Source organism: Acromyrmex echinatior, chromosome 1 (assembly GCF_024713525.1).
Source record: "Acromyrmex echinatior isolate Ae372 chromosome 1, ASM2471352v2, whole genome shotgun sequence".
In the NCBI taxonomy this organism is placed as follows: domain Eukaryota; kingdom Metazoa; phylum Arthropoda; class Insecta; order Hymenoptera; family Formicidae; genus Acromyrmex; species Acromyrmex echinatior.
This window is the reverse complement of record NC_141852.1, coordinates 6,103,987-6,131,308: the sequence shown is the minus strand read 5'-3', so window position 1 is coordinate 6,131,308 and position 27,322 is coordinate 6,103,987. Positions and strand designations below refer to the sequence as shown.

The 27,322-nt window shown below is 26.8% G+C and overlaps 3 protein-coding genes across 5 annotated transcripts; 2 read left to right on the top strand and 1 right to left on the bottom strand.

Moving 5' to 3' along the window:
- Nucleotides 1-216: 216 nt before the first annotated feature.
- On the bottom strand, nucleotides 217-27,322 carry LOC105143831 (alpha-tocopherol transfer protein-like). 3 transcript variants are annotated; one of them, XM_011052342.2, is made up of 5 exons: nucleotides 27,168-27,322; nucleotides 5,261-5,434; nucleotides 1,713-2,266; nucleotides 1,048-1,198; nucleotides 217-906 (listed from the first exon to the last, which is right to left on the bottom strand). In XM_011052342.2, exons 1-5 carry the CDS (start codon nucleotides 27,205-27,207, stop codon nucleotides 875-877), a joined length of 951 nt encoding a protein of 316 aa, XP_011050644.1. In that variant the 5' UTR covers nucleotides 27,208-27,322; the 3' UTR covers nucleotides 217-874. The 3 variants fall into 3 exon arrangements, with proteins under 3 accessions (XP_011050644.1, XP_011050645.1, XP_087269854.1); XM_011052343.2 differs by lacking the exon at nucleotides 27,168-27,322 and adding an exon at nucleotides 19,679-19,809; XM_087413728.1 differs by lacking the exons at nucleotides 5,261-5,434; nucleotides 27,168-27,322 and adding an exon at nucleotides 19,679-19,763.
- On the top strand, nucleotides 12,262-18,128 carry LOC147910893 (uncharacterized). Its single transcript, XM_087413732.1, has 2 exons — nucleotides 12,262-12,899; nucleotides 13,098-18,128. The coding sequence occupies exon 2, from the start codon at nucleotides 14,859-14,861 to the stop codon at nucleotides 15,471-15,473; it is 615 nt and encodes a 204-aa protein (XP_087269858.1). The 5' UTR covers nucleotides 12,262-12,899; nucleotides 13,098-14,858; the 3' UTR covers nucleotides 15,474-18,128.
- On the top strand, nucleotides 18,699-20,682 carry LOC147910892 (uncharacterized). The gene is made up of 3 exons (XM_087413739.1): nucleotides 18,699-19,130; nucleotides 19,603-19,902; nucleotides 20,468-20,682. The coding sequence occupies exons 1-3, from the start codon at nucleotides 19,089-19,091 to the stop codon at nucleotides 20,573-20,575; spliced, it is 450 nt and encodes a 149-aa protein (XP_087269865.1). The 5' UTR covers nucleotides 18,699-19,088; the 3' UTR covers nucleotides 20,576-20,682.

Sequence of the window (27,322 nt, the reverse complement as noted above, 5' to 3'; positions counted from 1 at the left end):
AAAATATACTTGTAATACTGTATTTTTTGTTGGTGTTGTGATACGTAATTGCGTATTATCGAGTAAAACACACACATGCGATACATATATATATTTTATAAATATGTCTATAATTTATTAAATATATATTAAGTTCTTATATATATAATAGCAATGATTTTATAACATAATACATACAAATTTAATTTTATGCTAAAATTACAGACCAAGCACATATTTTTTTAGTAGTAGTACATAAGTTACATTTAATTTTAGAATTTTAGAATTTTAAATAAACAGTAAATTATATATATATATACATACATATACATTTTTAATAAATGATATAAATATATTTCAATTATTTCATATATTCATTTGTACGAAATTTATGCAGAATGTATAATATTTTTCACATGATTACAGAGTGATTAAGATTAAAATTAAAATTACTGATCTTAAACAAGATCATTGACCTATACCCCTTAAATAAGATCATTGATATGTAATCAATCTCAATTTTTTCCGTATCAAAATTAAAAAATAAGTAATAATGTAATCATTACGTTATGAATAATTGCATCACTCCTTCGGCAATGTTACATTTATCTTATGCAATTTTGCTAAATTGTTGAAACAAGAAATGAGAATTAAAAGACTGTACAATAATATATAATATATGTTATAAATAAATTTACAAAGTGAACAAGGCTTCGTGAAAATAACATTTCGAGGACTGAATATACATATAAGAATGATCTATAATCGTTATAATTTATTTTAAATATAATATTTTTCCTCGGAAATGTCGCGTTTTATAATTGTTTCTTCGTATTTAATCCAAATCCATATTTAATCTACATCTATTTTTTAATGCGACAAAGCAATTGAGAAACTATGTCTTTTTATAGCCGTACGAATTGATAGCTGTAACAGAAAAAAGATCGTTCTTATCGAAAAATTTTATTAAAATACATTCGCGTCAAATAGATTTTGAACTTTATTTTAATTTTGTCATTTTGTTCATTTTGTTACTATTATGAGAGATGTAATTTTCTTTTGACATACCTTCATATTCTTTATCAACCTGTAATAGCAAGGAGTACCATTCGGATCCATTTATCACTTTCATTTCCAGCGTACCATCGTATTGTGCTGGTAGACATTTCGGCGATATGTATTGATGCAATGATTTGCGATCGGTGCCGTGAAAGATTATCTAGCAGAAGAAAAAAGTAAAGAAATATATAAAAACTGAATTAACAAATCAAATCATCAATATTTAAGGAAACTAAATCCTATTTGAAATATAATAATTTAATGTTATTATATAACTTTTAATTCTATTGTTAATCTAAATAACCTATATGCGGCGTATATACATTCTGCAATATTTTACTCTCTTGTTAATTTTGTAACCAAATATTATTTTTTAAACAAAAGTGTCGCCACAATTTTATAGTGTTCTAAGTAATAAATGTTTTTTGTAACTTTAAGTCTAGAATCGATTGAACATTTTGCCAAATATAATTATTAAGTTCCAAATTTAAATACTGATTATTAATCAAGTTATTGTATAAATTTATAATACGTAAATGAGAGTACATCATAATATCATCTTCTCCTCCATATAACTTCTCATCTCTGAATTGCCGCAATATTTTTCTAGAATCTGCTGTTTTACAAATTGATAGCATAGGTATTGCTAATATTTTGATTTGTAATAGACTCACTCTGTTTTTCAACTTCTCTTTCAGGAACGGTTTGAACAGAGCGAACACCATGTTGAATATATACGGTTGATTTACAATGTGTATGTTTTTTACCCTTACAGGCATTGCCTCCTGAAGCAAATCGACTATCCTTTTCGCAAACGGCGGGGTAAATTGCCAGGTTTGCTGAAGGGTGAGACCATCCATGTCAAAAATGACAATCGCGCCAGCGATCTGTGTACTCGGCTCCATCATGGCCGCTTCCAAATACAATACACATCCTTTATAAACTTCGTCGAGACTGCACTTGTTGTGCTTCCATTTCTTGCCAAGTTCAATTATCAGTATACGTCGGCCGAGTTGATCGCGATTAGGCAGCACGGTTAGAATGTTTTGGTCGAAGATATTTTTCTCTCTACTCGGCTTTAAGTTGTCGTACACTTTCGCATGTTTCACCTTAAAGTTGTAATAGTGTTGGATGAGGTTCAAAGATGATTCGGGATAATACTTGCATGGCCTCAGAAATCTAATCAACCAGGCTTCATTGTCCAATGGGCATTTCAAATCTTTTTCAGCTGTCAAATAAAAATTTTAAATAGTTATAAAAAATTTTAAACAATATTTAAAAGTTTAATCCTTACAGTATCATAATCAATTCGGTGTCTTTATTATCTTATGATCTCTATTATCGAGAGTACTTCGAATCTGTTCATCTTTTCATCTATTTAAAATGATTACAAAAAGAAACTTTAAAAATTTGTAAATATATTTTTAACTTTGTAAAACAAATGTTCGAACTTCATTTTGGAAAATAATAAAATGTAGTATAATTTAATTATCGAAGAAGTCATAAAAAATATTATAAATGATAAAAGTTGCATTTGATTAAAAAAATTGTAATTATCTATAATACAATAAATGCACACAAAAAAAAATACTTTAAGATTTTTTTTAATTTAGGAAAGTTTTGAAAAAAATTCAAGAACTTCAAATTCTTCAAAAAATAAAATTTTTAAAGAGTATAGATATGTATATCCAGAATTGAATTTCATGCTATTTACAGTGAAATTGACAGCTACGAGGTCGCCACCGCTCATAAATCTCTTCTTTTACAAATTCTCTTTTAAAAGGAGACTCTCTTTTAAGGATTGACGCGGGTCCGTTCAATGTGCAAGAAATTTGTTTGAACAGGAATCGATTAGTCACGAAATATTCAGAATAGTAATTTTGGAACAAATTACAAAAGAAAAATGACACAAAGTCGCTCGTATATCGTTAACAATCGTTAATAATTAAAATTTAAATGTTTGCCGTATTTAACAAAATATTTAAATCATCCATTAAAAAATTATCTGTAATATCAAATAAAACATGATAAAATTTATCATAATCAAGTGTCATTAAAAAACTTACATCGCAAATATATTCACAATGATCTGTTAAAATGCGACGTACAGTAAAACGTTGTAAGAACTCATATAAGAGATTAAATAAAAATTATTAATATTAGTGCGATAAAGGAGTAATAAATAAATACAACACAAAATGTAAACATTAAAAATAAAATAGGTATTTTTAACGCATAGGTACTTGTTGCGCACTTTTGCGATTAATGCTTAACGCTCAAAGGCAACTATTATCAAGCATAGATTGAAGAAAAATGAAAAATGAGCATTTCGAGTTAGAGAAGAGTTTATGTTGTATAACCGGTATCGGTGATTAGAGATAAATTTTAATTTTTATATTGCAACTATATTTAAAATCTTAAATGCGTTTTTCTGGAAATCATATCTTTCAAGTCGGTTAATATAATTTCTGGAATTACTGAATCTATTAATTTTACCTTTCTAATGTAATGCAAATGTAATGTAAAATACATGTCTGTTTATTGCATGAACTGATTATTGCAATATATATAAATTAATTACTTTTTCATAAATATTAAATTAAAACATTTTGTTAAAAGAATTGATACTTACCTTTTAAAACCATTTATTTGAACAATATTTTTCATTTATCCTAGTTTAAACAATATAGTCATACTAATAATAATAATCAGTAATATTTAAAAATTCTTTTGTATCTTTTGTTTCGGATAAGGATGTTTTTTAGAAATTTCAAAATAAAAAAATTATAAAAAATTATTGATTATTCTAAATCACATTTAAAAGTAATATAATAAATTTTTGATGATGATTTACTATCTAGATCACAAAATTATTTTGAATACTTAAAGCATTCATACAAAAGTATTTAGATATTTGTTATCATTTCTTAAATTTTAGTTTATAAAAATAAAAATAATAAAAAAATTAATTAATAAACTATAAAAATGTGTTGTTCAATAAAAACAGAACGTTATAAACATAATATACGTTATAAACATAACTTTTATATATATATATATATATATATATATATATAATTATATATATATATATATATAATTGATTTAAAAAGTTTAAATATTAACACATTTATAAAAATGACTTCTATACATCGAAATTAGATAGCTGCAATCATAGATCTGTTTTTTATTCCTGCACTAAACTTGAATCCTTATAACAGAGTCTGGACACTGCATTCGCGCGCATGTCTATTTGCTACTAACAGTCAAAACCGGAAATCGCTGTATTTGCAATTCAAATGAATGCTACTTGCTGTTGTACAATATAGAATTGAATTCAAACTATTTAAATGATCCAAGATGAAAGATAGAGTAGAATAGAATTGTACAAACGAATAAAAATATGTCTGACAGTGTGTAAATATTCCTGCATTCGTTTACGCAGCGGTTAGCGCAGAAGTATTACTTTATCCTTATTGTTCATCGAGTGTTAAACAAAGATTAAATGATATTCTCTGCTAACCGCTGCGTAAATGAATGCACTTTATGTCTTGCAATCATCTATATAATGATATATTTGTATAATGTGTATACTAATCTATACTGCTGTTGCGGGATTCTCTAAACATTTTATCGATAATTATCGCAATCGTTAACTAGTGACAGCCAATGAAAGCGGCGCTTTCTTCCAGGATTATCTTGCCATTCGCTGTCGCTAGTTAATGATAGCGTCAGTTAATGCAATTGTTTCAGCAGTGTCCAATCTCTATTATAGAGACTCTAGACTTGATTGTACTAGGACTCTCTCCTTCTCGCTTTCACCAAATATCAAATATATCAAATATACCTATCTCACTTTAAGTTCTAAAAATACACTAGTTCAGCTATAGAAAACAAATCTATGTCAATCATTGACGCATATTTTTATGCATTTTATTTTTAAATTTATGTAATATAAAAATAAATAAACATTTAGCCATATCAAAATTTGCCGATACTTATAAATACGTACAAATAGATAGCGTAAAAGAATATATGCAGCAGTTTCTTAAAAAAAAAAAAAAAAAAAAAATATTCTTCAAAATATAAGCCACTTTTTATGCTTTACACTGGAATACCCTTTAATGTGCTGCCATTTACAATTTATACTTTATTTTATATTTTTTATTTTGTATTTCATAATCTTTACGTTAACTTAACAAATTTTTTATATTTATGCTACCTTTTAATAATTCTTGCAGGCGTGCAATCGATTGTTTTTGTATCTCAGGAGACTCTCTTAATTCCTTCCTTGCTACTTCCTGTAATTCTGGATTAGGATGTTTGAGCTCGAACTCGAGCTTAAAATCGTCAATTTTTATGAACGGTATTTCAGTAAGGTCCGATAACATGATTTCTGAAAAAGTGATAACATGTTAACATCCCTCTCTCTCTTTTAGCCAATATTCATTCTATTTTTTTTTTAACAGATATTTTCTAACAACAATAGTAAACACTCGTTGATTTATGGTAACAGCTAATTTGTGTTAATTTATTAATAAGACAAGTTGTAAAGAGTATTTATAATGTAGAAAAATTTTGCAATTAATATTGTTTTCAATTTTAATTAAACATAAAAAAATATAAAAATATAAAAAGTTAATGAAATTTTTTAGAGGGAGGAGTGCAGGAGATTTTTACGGTTAAATTGGAGATGAGATTTTTACGGTTAAATTGGTGACGAAATTTGTAAATTTATTTCAAGGAAGGTACAAAGGTATTGTTATTTGTTTAAATGTTATTTATTACTAAATTTGAGTTGTAGAACATTAATTTTTAATACAAAATTAATCAAAAATAATTTATTAAAAATGTTGAAGTCTTCATTAAAAACAGACCCGAAAATTTTGAGTTTTGCAATGGAATTTTTTGTATCAAGGTTTGGATTTAGTTTTCCTCAGTGCATTTTGGTTTGTAGATTAAAATCTAAAACAGACATTAGAAAAATGCTATTACAAAATAGTAACAATATAAATTGTCGATTTTTGCAAAAATAGAGTTTTATGTTTATATTGTTACTATTTTGTATAATAATATGTTTCTAATAGTTTATTTTAGATTCAATCTATGGAATTTCCTGAGAAAAAGTAGATTAGAAAATAGTAAATTTTGTTAGAAATTACGAAATCATGATGACAAAACGCGCAGTACTCCATAGTTTTTGGGTCTGTTTTCAATAATAGTACATTATATTTCTAATGAGTCTTGCATTACAATTTAATTGTATTACAATTTAATTTTGTATTATAATATAACTTTCTACATTTTATAGAGCCATTTATTCCTTTTCCTGAAATAAATTCACAAATTTTGCTTTCAAGTTAACCATAAAAATCTCTTATCCCTTCTTAAATCAGTTTTTTATCTTATATTGTCTATTTTGATTTGAAATATTAAACTCAAAAGCAAGTCCATAATAATATATAATATACTTAGAATATATAATAATCATCACTGATAATAATCATCAATACGTTGACGTAATATATATTTATATTCTAATTTTCTAATATTACACGAGCGGTAAGCAAGAACAACTGACGCTTGCAATGAATCAAGCGATATTGTCAACAGTTGCGTAAATCAATAAAAAAAAAACACGTTTTTATTCTTCATAGGAACGATTAATGCAATTTAATACAAATAATCGACCGAATCCAGAGGCTACGGACTAAAACTTCTCATTGGTGCGTCATGTTCACGCGAACTATCATTGAAAACGTGACTCAGCAACGTTATCGGAAACATTCGAAGGAGTCATCCTGTGATCAAAGAAATATTCTGAAATCTCAAACAACTGTAACTACATTTGTACAATATTACATGATTATCCAAAAGTTCGTATGGATCTTTAAGAAAATTTAAATTATTTTAATTATTTTCTATATTATTTGCTGTATATGTATAAATAAATAGAAATTATATAAGAAAAAGAAATCATACATTATATATCATTATACATTATATATCACATAATATATATAACATATTTTATACATATATAATTATATATATTTATATGATTATGTAAATTTTATACTGAAAAACAAAAAAAATTTATATAACAGATACACATGTTATACAGATATTTATTAAAGTCATCGAAAAAATACAATAAAACATTGTTGATGCTGTATAAATAGTGTCTACTAATCATCACATTAGTTTTTCTTCATGATTGATGAACAGCCGAAAAAAACGAAATTTATTCTATTACGATGACATTACATATGTTAATCACGGTATAATTTTGTCTCGATCTACGTTCTTGACCTCTATGCAGAATTCTTGTAAAACAGTTGATTGTCAGATAAATTAAAAATACTTCAACAGGTTGTACTATACAAAAAGAAAAGATTGATTACTGCAGAAAATTAGATGGTAAAATATGGCATAGCATTTTGAACTGGCTGTTGCAATCAATTAAAAATGCTGTGTCATATTCAGCCAATCTTTTCGATATAATAACTTTATCTGCATAAAGAAGATATGAATGTGTCAAAGAAATGGCACTATTGTTTGCTGACATAATGCTTGACAATTTTAGATACCGCGTACAATAATATTATCATTAGACTTTATATAATATTATCATTACGTGATACGAATAGAGATTGACTTAGAAAGGCAGACCTTGAGAGAGGACTCTACGGACCTTGACTCTACGGAAAAAAGGAAAGTGTAAGGCTTTTAGCAAGTTCTTGTGTAACTTTCCTGTTTTCTCTTTATCTTTAAAGTGCAATTGAAAAGCGTAATGTAAAAAGAATGATGTACATGTAAAGAATGATATTGCTGAAATCTTTATACAGGAAATTTAAGCATGATGACCAGCGCAAAAAATTATGACATTCTAGCAATCAGTTTGAGCGTCTTACATAATTATATCGATAATTTAATAACATTTATTTTCAAATCTGAGATATTCCTCATCAAATCGAGCACCTTTAAAACGTCGTCATTTTTAATATTTTTTTTAATTTGCTGATATATTCTATTGATGAAAATATGAGACTCATGTTTCGCGAAAAAAATTTGAGATTTTTTTTGTAAAATTATTCACGCTTGTAAGTTGCAGAAATTCATAAAACTCGCTCATTAATGTGACATTAAAATTATGCGAACATTAAAATTATTATATTATCTATGATGTAAGAAGTACAAAGTGTTGCATTATTGTGCATAATGGCGATAGCAATACTGGAAAAAAACCAATCAAATTTTTTCACTTTTCTGCATATAATAGTGCTGACATATTGGAATAGCTAATCAAATTCATTCTTCTTCTATGCATCCTAGGAGGGAAAGGTATCCCTTCTTATATCATAATATCATCGAAATCATTAGTATGTAGTACCGTGCCGTTACACAACAGAATTTTTAAACTATACAGTTTATTTGAGTTTTATTTGAAATTTTCAAGATTAATTCATAATTGAACTGGGAATATGATGATATTTTTACAAAATTTTTAAATTGAGTTGATGAAAAAAAATAAAAAATGTAAACACATAGAAAATGATTGATTTATATAAAAATGGTAAATTAAAAAAAACCTATCTATAAAACAATTTAAGATTTTTAAATTGTTTCTCTTGCTTTTTTTTGTACAATTAATGAGTTTGACGATATAATAATTTGAATGTTCGCATGGGCAACATTTCTTATAAATTTTTGCAACTTATAAGCATGAATAATTTTATTTTAAAAAATCTCAATTTTTTTTCGCTAAACAGGTCTCATATTTTTATCCGTAGAATATGTCTGCGAATTTAAAAAAAAAAAATTAAAAATGACGATGTTACAAAGGTGTCTGGTTTAACGTGAAATGTCTCATCTAAATGTATCTAGTTTAATTTTTACTTTAGCGGTTAACTGCGTTTTTTGTAAGTATATGTGTTAAAGAAACTTCTCAAAAAATTCAGTAATTTCGAAAGTAGGTACATTTTACTTTCACAAAAAGTTTACGATATGTGTTTTGACACACTTGTAATAAACAATCATTTGTTGTATTCAGGCAATTAAACGTGTTCGCAGTGTTACACTGAAGGAAATGTTTTGGTATAAATAATTATTTATTTTGTTAATATATAACTAATAAAAACTTTCTTACTTGTTTATTTAGAAACAAGTATTTTTCTAATAAAAATTTGATTAAAACAATACAATTTTATTTGACTAACTAATTTTTAACAAAACAAATAATTATTATATATGCCAAATCTTTCTCAGTGTATGCATGAAAGATAATTTTATCTTGTAAATTGTGTGATATAAAAAACATCAAGCATCCAAAGAAAGTTTATGTTTAAATTTAAAAAATCATTTCTTTTGTTGATTTTTTTAAGTTGAAGTGAAAATATCTTTGAGGAGAAAATAAAAGTTTATTTAATTTCAAGAAATAATGTTTAAATCAAAGATAAATTTATTTGATTTCAAGAAATGATTTTCAAATTAAAGAAACTTTTCTTTAATCGCGATGCACAAATTTCTTTGATTTAACACATTATTTTAACCAAAAAAATTTTTCTTTAAGTATGTAAAAAACGTAACATATTAATACGCACATATTAAAAAAAATTTCTAAAAATATTCGTAACTTTCAAAAGCAATACATTTTACTTTCATGAAGTTCTCGTTATGTTTTGACACACTTATAAAAAACAATCGTGCTGAAAAAGTACAACCTTGCAATGAAATGTTTGCAGCGTTGTGTGTACCGTTGTGATAACTTTATCTTTAAAACGTGATTATCAAAAAGTGTCACGTAGCATGTTAGCTACGTTTTTCATAAGTCAACAGGAACTTCTAAAAAATTCGAAATTTTCGAAAGTAATATACTTTTTTACTACAAAGTTAACGATATGTTTGATACACTGTAAACGTTCGCCGGAATGTTGCAACTGTTCTACACTGAATCATGTTTTGCAGCGTTATGCACGTTGAAAGATAACGCAATCTATTCGCGCACACAGAAAAATACACAAGTAATAATTATTTCAAGTATTTCAAAAGTTCATATTCGCAAATCTATCATAAGTTCATTATAAATATTAAATTTATTCAAAATATGAATCCTAATAAGTTTAATATTTCAATCAAGTTTATTAAATTAAAAGAAATTCATTATGAAAAGTTCGTTTCTTCGATCAATTTTATAGTATTCTTTAGAAGAAAATAAATTCTTGTTTCGAGTATATAATAATGAGTTTTTCTGAAATTTTGTAATAAGTATATTTTAAGATTATTATCAAGAAAATATTCTTTGTTAAAGATAACTGTACTTAAAGGAAAGAAAATAAATTGAGTAAGCACTTTTCTATGATTGATTTTTTCTATGTGTACTTGTTTCTCAATACGCGTCGCTTGCTATACTAATATCATTTATTAATTTACATGCGAACGAGTTAGTACACTACTGCGATCAGTTTCTGGTCGCGCATGTCTTATCGTGACTTATAGACAAGTGCAATGTGCGCATGTTTTTTTATTTTAAATTTTCCCGCGAAGGTTAACAAACTATTTGTGTGCGCACGCTACGTAACGATTACGAAATATCAGATTCGAGATGAAGAACGATATAACAGAATGTGTAATGTGAACTTGTGATTTTGCAGGATGCAATTACGCAACGCCTAAACCGAACGTTATTATACACGATGCAGCGAGATAATTTCACGATTGCAAATTAGTTTCTATTTTCTATGCAGATTGCAAATTAGCTCAGATCGTACGATTGCGAACATATGAGAATTGACGTTATTCTTATATTATAAATTGATAAATGCCAACATGAGTCTTGCGATATTATATAAAATGCATTTACATTGCAATTATACGAAAAAAATGGTCATTATTTGTCCGCGCGTGGAGCATCTCAATTCAATTCCATTCCACATGCAATATAAAATTATATAAAGATATATTAATCAGAAATAGAAGATGAGTCATTTGGAATCACATAAAATTTTCGCAGCTTTTTTTTACATTTTACACTTATTTAATATGAGGATCGTAATAAGCATATTTATATATAATTTAGCTTACTTAATGTTTTAAACATTTATAAATATTCTTTTACGCTGGGAAATACCAAGAGGTAATTTTGTTAAAAAAAAACGCATTTAAAAAAAAACGCGCATATATTGATACTTGGCCGACTTGTTTTACAAACGAAACATATCATGACCAACTGCATTTCCAGTTCGGAGTTAGATCTTCTACGAAGTCGTTTACGAGGCACTTCTGCTTTAATGGGATATCGATCTTTTATATACAATGTTCGTTGATATAGGACAGAAATGATTTCTCCTGAAAATTTTAAGGTAATCAATTTAAGATTATTGAAGGAATCTTTAAGTTATGAATCGCTAAAAAGCAATGAATTATTGCAAAGTAAATTTTCAAGATAGATATATAAATAAAGAATTATTTTTTTAATCAACTTTAAACTAAATTAACTACGTAATATTTGACTATATAATTATTTTGGTTTAATTAATGATCACGTATTTATGTTAAAATATTATTAAAAAAAAATGAATTAAAAAAAAAATGAATATAGTAAGAAAATAATTTAGAAATAGTTTATTAAATATATTCCGATCTCTCATAAACACAAATATGTTTAGACGATGCTTAGAAATAAAGCATGTTTATCTAGATACTCCCTTTCACTGTTTTACTATTTGGCAATCGTGAATACTCAAGTGAACTTTACCTCGCTTTCGGGATGACTATTGTGTAAACAACTGGCAGCCAACCAAACATCCTTTCACGAATTGCGAAAAGCGTGTATTGGAGACCAAATTAACAATTTCCGCTAGCATTTTTATATCGAAATAATTCCGACAAGTATATTTCAATGCAAAGATGACAGAATAACTTTACTGTAAAAATAAAACATAGTTTTTTTCTCTTTCTTCGCTTTTTCTTCTCTACAATCATTGTATTCTATTCTATAATCATTATATTCTGTTCCATTTTATTTCATCTTCATTTTTATTTTACACCGATCATAATCTATTTTCTGTTATGTTTTAATTTATTTTTTGTATTCTTAAAAGAATTTTTAATAAGCGCTTTATCTCTCTCTCTCTCTCTCTCTCTCTCTCTCTCTCTCTCTCTCTCTCTCATTATTGAAATAATATTTCCAAATAAAAACCATCACATCTTATTTTATCCTTTAATGATGTAATCCAATATTTTACCGCGAAGAATAAAATTACAGGAAATACTCCTATAATTGTATCTTTTAATAACCTTCTCTGAAGCATCGTCTTACATCGGAAATTACTGTGTAATGAATTTTCGTGAAAGAAAATGACAAGTAATTGCTTAGTCTGTCAAAATACAAGTCATCAATTGAGATTTTGAGAGTATTTATGCACGCGGATGCGATATCTTCGCAAGAAGTCGAAAAAGGAGTGATAGAAAGGGGAGAGGAAGAGAAACCGAAGAAGAAGATACTTTATTTATCGTTTGCCGTTTACGACTTCGCGAACTATCTTGAAGATGTCTGGCTTGAAAATTTCGCGATTTATGAAAATTGTAATTACAACAGGACAGGAAGTAGGAACGAATATGTCCACAAAATAAAGGTGCACCGCAAATGGAACGTTCTTATTTCTTCGCACGTAATGCGCCACATCCAGCCTACAGGAAATGCGATGCTGATGACTTTTCATAATTAATTCGCTCTCACAAATCTCTTAGAAATTGTGTTTCCTTAAAAGCGAAATTATCAATGGCGACTATGTAAGTTGCGATATCGAGATGCTCTATTGAGATTTCAGAACAAGAATACGAAGTAAATTTATAATAAGGTATGCTTTAAATATATCTCTATATTCTAAAAAGAAAAATAAAACTGATATATTCATAATCCGTTCTTATTTCAAGACCGTTTTAAGATGTTAATACGATCCTCTGATTAATTTGTGACATTTTAAGAATGTTTTAAATATTAAAATTGACTCTGGATATTTATAATTTCAAGAATTTGTAGTTCTTTACTTTTCCAGGTAGAACAAAAAATTATAACGTCAAATTGACATCAAATGAAAATTATTTTAGGCGAAATTATACATTTTTGACAATGATTTTGTGATGAATTCTTGAATGATTTTGATAAAACGATTTAAATTTTAAAAACTTTTTAATTAAGAAAATCACTTAAAAATCATTATTATGTCAAGAATTTATCACAAAATTATTGTCGAAAATGAAATTGAGTGACATCATTATAATTTTGCCTAAAATAGTTTCTACTTCATGTTATGTTAATTTTATATTACGATATTCTATCTGGATTATGCTCACTCTGAATTTTGTATACATACTTTTGTAAAATTAAACAGTGACATTTCACTGTTTAATATTTCATTACTTAACCTTGGTTTTGTGTAACCATAAGACATAAGCTGCGATGCTGTATCCATGCCGACTGTTGCCAAATTGTATAATATTGATGAAATCGATACGTCCTGTACAACAATTGTCAATACAACATACGAATGAAAAATGACAAATGATATAACTAAAAGATTATACAATTTTTTTTCTGACGATAAGAGTAATGTATAAACTTCGTTTTCTTTTTTTCTGTTTTTACACGTCACTTTTATCTGTAGGTTTGTTCACTTATTTGCACTTTTTGTACTCAGTATTTTCATTTCCTTTTTCTTCAATACCCAAATATATATTTATCTCGTGTACAAATTTTTGAGAATTTTAAGCAACGCAAACAAATCTTATACAAACACATGCGTAATCGAACAAAGGTAAACGTATTTTAACTTGTTAATTTAGAAATGACTAGCATTTCATCATTCTTTGAGAGTGAAGTTTACAAATGACTCGAGGAGATTGTAAATAAAAAACACACTACCAATATTTTTATATTTTTGCGTTAGCACCAATAAAAGAGATCCTGCGTTTTCTCGTGAATTTTATTTTCCATGGGATATCATCTTGAAACGATTCGACAGAATGCTGTTTATGCACCATATTTATGTCACGGTCACGAAGAGATCGTTTCGTGGGATTCAGGAGCAGTTATGAACTTCAAGTTACTCTTGAAGGGCAAATATCAAAAGAACTAAATATAATCTTTACATTGAGAATGAAGTTGAAAGATATTCCTTGCTTCTACGAAATTGATGTTTCAGGATACTTGACTAATTCACAACTTTAAATCTTGATGCTAATAAATTATTTTTATGTTCTTTTAAAGATCTTTACATATAAATATTAATAATATAATAAGCTGACACATAACATTACAAATATAATAATATGAGCTTATTGTATTAATATATATTTTAAATTTATAGAAAACACAAACTAATTCTATGTGAGAGTGATCTATAATGAGAAAAATGTTTTAATTATATCAACAAGATGTATAATAGAATGCATTTAGTGAGACTAAACAGAATCTTTGGTTATTATAATTGCTTGATATTTTATAGCAAGAATGATTATAGATTTAACTATATAAGGATTTGGTTAGTGTACCAGACATTAATATAAATTTATTTATTGATAGCCTCCTATCCTCACAAATTGGTAGCAGAGCGTGGTTGGCTTAGTGTATCCGTGGTTTGGCTTAGTGTATTCGTGTGAGACTATCGAATATCGTGAGAGTTTGCTTGAGCATTAAAAAGACGCATTTTCAATATGGCTGAAAATTGGAATTTGAGTTGTGTGGAACCGCTTGACGACACGAATTATTTCCTGTGGAGCGAAAAAATAGAAGGGCAAAGAAACTTTGGAAAAAAGTAATGAATGTGAGGCCAACAGACAAACCAGAAGAAGATGATGAAAGATATGCCGAAAAATTTAAGCTATGGAATGAATGGGACGATGATAACTACGCCGCACGTACAGTCATGGTAAACACGATGAGTAAAGCTCAATTATTGAAGTACAGTCACGAAAAGGATGCAAATAAATTATGGAATCTAATTAAAAACAATATGGCAGTGGAAACTGAGCAGTTGAAGGCGAGATCATTAAGTGAATTGTCAAATCTAAAAATGAATAAGGACGAAAGTGTAGATGCGTACGTTAATAGAGCGGAGGCTTCGAGAAACCAATGCAGACAACTCGGTAAAAACATAGAGGATTACGAATTGAGGATGTATATTATACGAGGACTAAAATCTGAATTCGATCAGAATGTACGAGTGTTTGAAACACAGAGAGAGCTAACCATAAATGATATAAGATATGCGTTAAAACAAGAGGAAATAAGTGCTTTAATTGCCAGGGATACAATCACATCGCGGTTGATTGCAGAGAACAGAAGAGAAACGTTTCACGTGGAAGAGGATTTAGAGGAATCTCAAGAGGAAGAGGAAGAGGACGTAGTCAAGGATATAATGAAAGTACATTAAAAACTACAGATGAAGCGGTATTAATTGTAAGAGATCGAGCACACGTAAGTACAACAAAAGTAAATAAAGAGCCTGAGCATGAAATAAAAAAAGGTTATATATGGCTATTAGATTCAGGTGCAACAAGTCATATGATAAGCAATAAAGTCGTATTTGAAAATATAGAGGACGATACAAGAGACATTACCTTGGCTGACAAAGAAGGAAAAAAACTAACCTCAGATGGTCGAGGTGAAATAGTAATAAAACAGAATTTTAATAAAGATAGGATACGGTTGAAAAATGTATTATGTGTACCAGACATTAATATAAATTTATTTATCGATAGCCTCCTATCCTCACAGTTAGTACATTTTTGGTTGGATACTTACAAAATGTCTAGTCATATTAATTGGGCTAAAAAAAGTTTCGCTGACCTAATTAAATAAATTAATATCATTATCAAAGAGTTTTCTAGTATATTTAATAGAAGAGGATTAATCATGTTCTTTTAGTAATTTCTAAAAGAAAATTTGATTTGTTTAGTCTTGCAACAGATATTGATTGAATTTATCAGATTTCAAACTTATGGATTAAAATAAATTAGAAATCTATTTTGTAACTTTTAACAACTGTAACTGTAGTACTACAGTCTCGTAGCGCAACTTTTTTACCATGCCACTATAAAACCTAATGATATCTACAAGTTACAGAATAAGCTTCTTAGAATAAATGGCTCATAAATTAAAAACCTTATACTGCACTACATAAAAATCTAGCAGATTTTTTCTAGCATTATTTTTCTATTAAGATCTTTACTAATAAATCTCAAATAGCGAAGAAAAATGTTGTAGCAATTCAAAGAAATTATATCGTTATTTATTCGATTGCTGGATCTGGAGGAAGATAATTAAGAAATGAGCGCAAAAAGTCCCGTACGTTTTTGTTGGAGAGAAATTGCAGGAATTCTCAAGAAAATAGCAAGTTAGGAAATCCGAGTAGTTTATAATAAAAATTGTTTGTAAATCGTTCCAATAATTAAAATTAAATCACTCCAATAATTTATTTTGATGAATATTCGATTGTCTCAAACAAAAATTTAAGAATTCAAGAATTCGTTTTAAATACTAATTTAAGAATTTAAGAATATTGTGTACTATTAATTTTTGTCATCTTTCTTTTTGCTTCTAAAAAGAAATTGTAAACTATTTTCACGTAACGTCTTCAATTTTGCATATTATCTATACGCGTAGATATAAAATCTTTTTGTATTTCTACATAATGCATAATAATCGAATTGATACATATGCATGTAGGATAAAAAAACTTCTTTGTAATTGAGATAATCATGGATAAAAAATGTTTTCCTTTTCTCATATCTTTTTTCTTACTTTTAATAAATACAGGATGCATGTATAAGTAACAAATATGAATATTTTATTCAAACGTTAAGTTACCTCGTTTAAAAGTTTTCAATTTACAATAGCTTTATCATATATTTTTAATTTATTACATATAAATCCAAGAAAAACATTTTATATATATAAACATATTTTATATACAATTATATAAAATGTCAATTTTTTATGTAATTATATATAATTTTATATAATTATAATATATATAAAAAATTTTTTCTCTGGAAGGATATATCATTTTTATTGTAAATTTTAAAAAGTTCTAAATATATTATAAAAGTTCTAAATATATTTAATATATAACATTTTATACATATATTAAATACATACATAATATGATAAATAAATTATAATATGTTATATATTATTATAGTAATTGTACATTATCTTTATATTGCTTTGCTGCAATAGCGATATAATTAAAAAAATAAAATTTTTCAGAAAATGAATTGGACTATTTTGAGTAATTGAAGTGTTACAATATTAATTTTGAAATGTAATTTTGTTATAATAATATTTGTTATAATAATTGTAGAATGTAGAAGATTAGTCTATCAATTTTTTTTCTTTTTCTTTGCGTTCTCTTTCAGCAACTTTAAAATGATAATTTCCAAGTTGAACGCGATGTTACGTATCTTATAATTATAATAAATATTATGTAATATATAAAATACAGTGTGTAGTAATAGTAATAAATTATAATATAAATATAATATATTCTTACAAAATAAATTGTTAAAATATTAACATTTTTTCATAACGAAAGAAAAAATATTAAACGCTAAAATCACTTAAATTGCAGTCATTAGTAACACATTGTGCAATGGTGCATAGTATTATCATCGCAATTTTGAAATTATGAAAGTGCATCTCCGATAAATGTCTGTTATGCGATCATATTTGTTTCTGATACACCTGATCTAATAAATGATTAATTAAATGTAAACTGCAACAAAACGACACGAATAACGGAAAATTGCTCTCGAAAATGTGATGATATAAATTCAAAAAGCTTGATTTCACAATTTTTTATGATTTCGTAAAGCCAATAGATATTGTTATAATTGCAAAAAACTCTATTTCCGCTTATTAAAAAATATTTTTCAGACACAGAGGGAGTTAATAAAGTGAGCACTCACGTTTGATGTTACAGCACATTGCGAATTTGTTTTAAGCTCGTAGTGAAGAATGAGTGTGTCAAAATAAATAAACGGACAAACTGTCTATCGACGTGCACGACTGAAGCGCGCGTTAAGAAGAACGAACGAAAATGTGAATGGTACTCGGCCGCTCACTTGTCTTGTACAACGTGCCAATGTACGAGCGAATTTAGAAAGTTGATACAAGAGTGATATTCAACCTTTTCAATTCGTTCGGGTGTCGATTCTGACAGTATTTTTGCGCATTTTACACGCTTAACGTTGATGATGAGACGTATATCTAATATAAACTGAGAGTACTCAGCGGAAAACATAGTGATAGCAACTATAACACAGTACGACAAAAATCGATTTTTTTTCCTCCCATGAAAAAAATCAAAGAGATTCTGAAAGGAGATGTAAAAAAAAATACCCGAGTCTCAGCGTTTTACCAGGTTTCAAATTGTTAACGTTTTTTATGCAGCTATTTATCGTATTTACTTCATATTGGTGTTTTAATTTTTTAAAGTAATAATTGACATTTTTGCATGTGAAATTATGCGATGAGTCCGAATACAAAAAAGAACTGAGAATTTTTTTTTTATATATTTTCAAATTTTTGTTATTATTATACAAAAATTTGAAAATATATAAAAAAAATTATTCTCAGTCGTTTTTTTTTCATATTCGGACTCATCGCATAATTTTACATGCAAAAATGTTAATTATTTATTTAAAAAAATTATTATTTAATTTAAAACAACTATAAAGAGCCAATATGGACGAAACATGATAAATGGCTACATAAAAAACGTTAACGACTTGATCTGGTAAAACGCCGAGACACGGATATTTTTTTTTACATCTACTTTCAGAATCCTTCGATTTTTTTATGGGAGGGAATGTGTGAGATACTGTGTAATAACGCTTAATGTATAATTGAAGAGCACAGACAATACGAACGGGGAATAACAAATTTTAATCTGTTAGAAACTATATATACCAGAATACAGTTTCTGATAGACTGAAATCTGTTATTCTCTGTTATTCTCTGTTCCTATTGCTTGTGTCTTTTAATTATGCTTAAAGATGACAAGTTTTATTGGAGAATTAATATACACGTAAGTTAAATTATTTTATTGAATTAACGTGCACATAAATAAGTTATTTTAGTTGCAATAACTATAAAATAGTTTATTTAATTATATATATATTATACATATATATATATATATATATATATATATATATATATATTCAGTCGATACCAGCTCTAAAAATAACTTGATATCAGTGTTATAATTAATTTGTACTCAACAATATAAATAAAAGGTAATAATATAATTATAACACATAGTGTTACGTAACACTTATATTGTTGAGTGCAAGATTATAACAACGTTACTTTTAGCTGGCATCGACTAGGTAAATTAATTCTACAAGTAGAATTATTCAGTCTATTATATAAAAACTGGTTCAGTTATTTTGATTGTTGCCATCTTTATTGTTGCTATGTGACTTTTTTCTGAGCATAGATTTCCTTTATATGTTTTTTTTTTTTTATAAAAAGAACATGAGATATTTATTCAACAGGACGTGCAGAGAAGACTTGAGAGAATCGCGCAGTCTCAAACATGCACTTTCGTTCAGGTAACGGTTTTGTACTCACTTTCTAACAATGGTGCCATGATGCGCTGGGCGATTTCCGCACTATCAGCTGACAAGTACGTAACTCGAGGACCCGAAACTTTCAAAACGTTCGAACACGAAATCAATTACGGATGCTTGGCGTTTCAGACGATCCGAGCGGCATCAAAAAACGCTCGGAAATGCGGCTGGCGCTATCCGGCATTCACTCTTATACGTAGTATAAAAGTCTTCAGGGTCAGGAAGGTAGGCAGTAAACGTCGATTTTGCACGAGCGCACGACGACTTCGTTACTCGCATGAGAATATGATTGATATATAATTTTATTGTCGCTGCCATTAACGCTAAACAGAACGCGATGACGATGCGGTATATGGAAATAAAATAATAATTAACTTAATGTCATATACGATGAATATTACTGATTAATTGAATTAATGGGACGAGTTTCACATATAAATATTCAATTTTAATTGTGAAATACATCGATCAATATTAATAAGCAATTTTTTTTTGTACTATGTCAATAAATTACAGAATTATTATTGCAAAGAAAAAATATTTTTCTATAAAAAAATATAAAATTAAGAAAATTTTTTGATGTAAAGGGACATTTCAAATTAATGTTGTACGAAATAGTTGGGAATGAAAAATTGTATCGTTAGTGTTTAGATTGTAATCACGCGTATCAATTTTAACAATTGCCATCCATGGTAACTGTGAGAAATATTAATACCATAAAAAACGCTATTTAATGCAAATACAAATTTAAATAATTGTTTAGTTAGCATAAATATTAATTTCAATAAAGAGTATCAGGCTGCTCCTCGCCCTGATGAAGTGGACTGCAAGGCCCACGAAACGTTGGCACATCAAGAATGGATCAAGACATGGAGAAAACCCGCGAAGCACAGATTAGTTATATAGAAAGCACCCATGGAAGCATCAAGAAAATTGTTGTGTTGATGAGTGTGAATATTAATTATTTTATAAATTATTTTATAAATAATAAATTAGTTGCAACTATCACACAATCTTTTATATAATAAACATTTAAAAAAGAATTTTTTTTTTAACAGAGAAGAATTGTTAAAACCCTATTATTTGAGATATTTTATGTTATACAGGGTTGGCCATATTCGACGGAAAGATGTTTTTTTTTTCAATCATGGGAAAAAAATACATTTTTTGCTGTTCATTTTAAAAATCATTTAATAGGGTTCAAGGAGATTTGCCAGATCTTTCCGTCGATTATGGCCAACCCTGTATTTTTAGTCACTAATTTAAATGTAAATTTATATTGAAATTCGATTGATATTTAAAACACTTATATATAGTTTTATGCTTAATTTTTTGCTAAAAAATAAATTAACTCATTAAACTTTCATAATATTCGATATGAATATTAATATAAGTTTTATCGAATCAAATCGTACTTCTTAATTTTCAAAAATATACTTTCTTTAAAAATAATAAATTTAGAAATGAAAATAATAAATGATATAGTTGCGAAAATTTATACATTAATAATAAATAAAAAATTATGTAACAGAATAAAATAGAGAGTAACTTGAAAATAACTCGAAAATTAATGCTTGAATTCTAATTTATATTCGCTACTAAGCATTTAGGTTATATCACAAGTTGAATATACTTAATTATTTATAACATATATGTATAATGATTTAGTCATAACATAATAAATAAGTGATAAATAAATATGAGTTGTCACACATCACAGCAATACAATTTAAAAACCATCATGATTCTATTTAAGAAACATAAATTTTATAAAAATATTGATTTTTAGTAGTAATTTCTATAATAATTGTAATATAAAATATAAAATTACCTAATAAATCTATTTTTATAAACATAAAAATGCAATAAAAAACTACAATATCAGAATATTATCATAAATTGTTATTAAAAAATTACATTAATTGTATCTGATTTATAAAAGTGTCTAAATATACATAAAATAAATACATAATTTTAAAACTTTTGTCTATATTATTTGTGTTTTATTTATTACTTTATATTTTTATTATTAGATAAATGTTAACTCCGGCAAATATGCCGCGCTGGGATTTACATTGCAGAAGTCAGAAAAAATAGAAGGAATGGGGATAATTTTCACATAATTACTCTGTTACATGCCTTTATGTTATATTAGTATTGTGTTATGATTTCAATTTCTTACTGTCAATAAATGAAATTATTTTGAGTTAAATCGATTTGTCACTATAATAGCATCATCATAAATTATAATCTACATAAAGTAATTGTAAACTGTAGGACTCATGAAAAACTTAGTGATTATTTCGTGATATATACATGTAGTGGAATAATAATGCATGTTATATAGCAAAATACAAGTGCTTTCGTATTTTTTAGTTTATTATTTTATATATCCCACCTGTTTGGAATATAGAGGAGACCGGGGATAGTAGACTCATCTTTCAGTTTCGAATTTTTACAGACGAAATTGAAAGACTTATCGAAAAAATAAACTCTACACCATTTACTACATACATTTGACTATCTAAAAGTTTAATAATAAAAGTTTTAATAATAAAAGAAAACTGATAACTAATATGAAAAGAAATACATTTTTCTAATGCATTCCATTTGATTGAACTAGCTCCAGGATCGAGGTTAGATGACTAATGGTATGAGGTAATTTGATTAACATTATTAAAATGAAGATTAATATATATTTAATCTTTACATACCAACGAAGCTTTCATAAAAATGTATTTTAAACATAAATATGTTTATAAAATTTTTATAGAAATGCATTTTAAACACAAACATATTTATAAAATAAAAAAAATAACTTTCTACTTTGTTATTAGATAAATAACAATTTATCTAATCCGAATCATTATCCAAATTACAGTTATAACAAACATAATACGATAAATTACCCTTTATTTAGAATGTATCTATATATGTTCACAAAATTATCCTTTTAATTATTCTTAATATGTTTTTACATTATTATTATTACTTCTATTACACTTAAAAGTAATGTTACAAAAGGAAGAAATATATGAACATATATGAACATATTTCATATACAATTATATATTTTTTGAATATTTATACATGTTATGTATAAATGATCATAAACATATATTATTTATTATATTATGTACGTTTATACATATTTATACATATTCATACATGAAAAATTTTTTATACATGTAATTTAACTATTATCTATTTTTATTATTAAAATTCATTAATACAAAAATTATTGCATTAGATGTATTAAAAAAAAAAGAATACTCTAAATTCTTTTGAGTGCAATTTCAAAGAAAGTGAAAATACAGTTAGTATAGAACAGAGTGAGAGCGTCTTGGTAAAAAAAGTTGATTGAGAAACGATTGAGAACGATAGGATCATTTTTATCAATTTGTATCGTTTTTCTGTAAGTTTGTATCTTTTCTATTGTTGACCTCACGATTGATCGGATATGAATCCCATTACATTTTATCGGATTTTATAAGATTTTATAAGATTTTACAAGATTTCTATAAGATCTGATTCAAATTAGTGAATTTATTTTTACAAATCATATTCAAAACAATAGGATTTTTCTATCGTTCTCTATCAATGTCTTTATCAGACTATAGCGAATGACAGATTTTCTAACGCAACAAACTTTAATGATTAATATTTTGATTCGACAATGCTTTTTTTTGCTAAATTCGTTTGTTTCGAGCAAAAACACGTTGAATAAGCCTAATTTTATCGAGATTGGACGTGAGGAAACCAAACTTATAACATTTACCACTGAGATAAATCTCTTTAGAGGAATGAAATATTGCCATTCTTTTTCAAGAAGTGAAACGTTTTCACTCTTTTTCAAAACTGACTGTATTTTCACTCTTTTATAGTGAGATTTCATTCCAAGAAGTTTAAGAGTAGGTACTATCAGAGTCATTAAATTAGTTATATAGCTTCGTGTTGTGGTTAGCTTATTAGCCCCCCATCCATCCATTTTTTAAAAATATTAATATTATATGATAACAAAGATAGATAAACAAAAAAAATCTGTTGGACTTTATTAAATGAGAACGCTTACTATCTAAGAACTACATTTATTATATACGATTGTATATACAGTTATACACGATTGTAGAACAAAAACTTTAAGAATAAAAATATTCACTTACGTGTATGATTTTTTAAAATTGTAGCATAATTTAATACAGACGCATCTGTCTCGAGATCTCACAGCAAATTGAGCGGCAGTCACCGTTACGTATTCAGACGCGTGTCTCGCGCAATTTGTTTATAACAGCTGCGTTTGGTAATGCAAATCAAAGTGCTCTTATATTATAGCATATGTCACGTATACTGTAGAAAAAGAGCACTCCGACGCCTCAGATTTGCATTGCCGAACGCAGTTACAATAGTCTCGATTATTCTATTTATCCGTATAATTTATTAACCCTGGTCTCTCCTACGACATTTTTAGCAGGCGGGATTTATGCCCAAAACATACAAAGTATGCAGATTGAATTCAATGCACTAAATGCAGTAAACGCATTATATATGAAATATATATCTCATGTCATAACACTTGTAATATATGTAGAAAGATTGTAATTATTATTTATTATTTTCTATACATATTTACCATTCTTACTCTATAATAAAATTTTATAAACACATTTTATAAGTTTTGTGTCATTTTACGTCTTATTTATATGCATTATTTGTAAATTTTTTATGAGCCATGCATACCCCTCTCTCCCCCTATGAGCCATATATCCCACCCCTGCGGCAAAAATGCATTTTAATACGAAAAATAAATATTTCGGATTTTTAATATTTTTTTTATAGTAGTAAACAGTACAAAGTTTTTACTGATATAGTTCGATTACTTTAAACATAGTAAATAATATTTAATAAATTAAGTTTTCGATGCAGTTTTAGGTGCAGCGTATATACCGGAGTTACTCTATATTTAATAAGAAAAAAGTGATAAAATATAATTTAGATATGCAGATACGCAGACAATTCTTCACTAAACAATATAATAATTATGTAATAAGGCAAGTAGTCAAAAAATGAGAAAATATGGATTTGATAAAAATATTGAACTATATTCAAAATAAATGAAAATGCCTTTTCAACTCAGAGTCTTCCTCAGTAATGATCAGTTGTCATGAAAATTATCACGTCATCGTATGCATCAATAAGTCAATAAAAAACATAGTATATGTATAAACATAGATAAAAAATGATATTAAGAAGCCATATTAGAAACTAGATTCACTCACATAATATAAAAGTAATAATTTAAAATATAAATTTTATCAAACAATTCTTCAGTGGTCAAACTAATAAAAGATAGAATCCCATTGTGATTCGTAGTTTTAAAAAGATGTAGTAATAATCATTTCTTCGATCTCAAACGAAATTTTTCGGCAAAATTTTAAGCTGTAAAATTAGTAAGATAAAATAAAAGATATTTATGTACCATAGTCAGAATAGTAAGAATTCGAACCCGTGAAATTTTAGCTTCTAAAAGTTATGTAATGAACCTTTTTTTGGAGATAGATTACATAATTTTTTCCTTAAAGCAAAAATGTGAAAAGTGAAAAGTTTCATGTAAACTCTATGATCATTTACGATGTTTCATGGGATCATGTAACAATTCTTCGAATCGCAAAAATGCGAAATTGATCATGTGAATTTTTTCGCTATAAAATCATGATGACAGAAATAAAACGAATATCTAGGGAATTAATATAATACTTCGGAATTAGAATAAGTTTAATCTAATCGTGTTGTTCTCTGATAAATTATTATTTCGAGAGATAATAATCTATCAGATTATTATTTTTAAATTAAAACGGACTATGAGTATTGGTCTAGCTAGAAGCTAACATTTTAGCTACGTTCATAATCATTACAAGTAAAAAATTTTATGTTAAATCTCGATGAAAGTAAAAAATAAAAAGTAAAAAATGAAAAATGGAACATGAAAAGTGAAAAATAAAAAGTTACACTTGAAATTACATGATTGACCGGATTAATCTCTATATGAATCTCTTGATAACATTTTCCTTCTATATTTATAATACATTTCTTATTGGTTTTTCGATACGATTAATTTTTATGTTCACTCTGAGAGCATTATTGAGGGCAACCCGTGAATTCAAAACAAATTCATTTTTCATTAATTTTCACAAAGTGTAATACTTTTATCACATCTATAGCCGCGATCCGATTCACGCTCACAACGCTTTAAAATCATTTAACAACATTTCTTGTTGTTTGTCAAATGTTAAACGAAGATGTTGCTCATGAATGTTATCAGCATGAATCGGATCACGGCTTATATTTGCTCGTTTTTTTTTCCTATTTTCCTTACATTGCATATTATGATGTATAAGATAACCGGATTTTATATGGCTTAATTAGCATTCGATATATCCTATTCATCGTTTGTAGATAATTATCATAAATAATTCAATAGCTAACATTAATATATCGTACAGATTGTCTGACTCAATTACATCAGTTTATTGATAATTTTTTTGTTTATTTTGTTATTATCATAAAGCAAAATTAATAGTATGATGTAATATATTTGGTATAGATAAGTTGTTGTTTTTTGTAATTATCAAGAGATGATTATATTATTTTTGTAGTTCATATTATTGTAATTCTCTATTTATACAACACTATATTTAGTATATTATACAGATATTTTTATCATAACGTTTTGTTTATAAGCAAATAAAGGAAACTCTTCATAAAATAGATTCAATATGGCTAACCTAGACATATTAAGTGTGCACACGCTTGTAACATTTTTTTTTATATTTTTGTTATTCCAGATCATGAATAAGTAGACAAGTAAATAAATAGATAAGTCAGCTGGTCTTTAGAAAATATACAATTTTTCGTATTCTTGGATATCAACAAATACGTCAATAATAAACTTATGTTAATAAACTTATGTTAATAAACTTATAATTCTATAAATATTGGATCAATTTATTTTCCATTTCCATTTTTTTTCTCTAACCTTTTTTTACGAAAATGTAGAAAAAGAGTTCCTAATGCTATTTTCTTAATTTTTACTGTAAATATTTAAAAATCTTATATATTTTTTTAACATCCAAAAATATTTCTTTTTTTTAATCTAACAATTTTCAATTTAAGATTCAGCAAAAAATTAGAAAAAATTGTAAAGCTTAGGTGACATCTAGTCCGATTACTTTATTTTTGCAAATATAATATAAAAACGTAATAAACCTTGTGGAACTTATTTGATATCAATGTGGTTCAATAAAATGCAAATTAGTTTCATTCATCATACTTGTCATTTTACTGTTATAAAAATGAAATATGTCATTGTCATTACTGTAGAATAAAGTTACAACAGACCAAATATGAATTGTCCAAAACACTTTCATTTTGTGATACTATATATGAAATTGTACATTTTAAGAATTTTTAAGCACAATAATAATATTTCGCACCTGTTGGGATCTTCATCATTTGCCAGAATTGGTTATCCATATCGATTCGATCCTTGATAATAATCAATCAGGAGAGGAACGCAACCAAACAATTGACTTAACTGACAGACGAACGATGAGCACCTTATGAAATGAAGTGTACGTCTGGAATACGT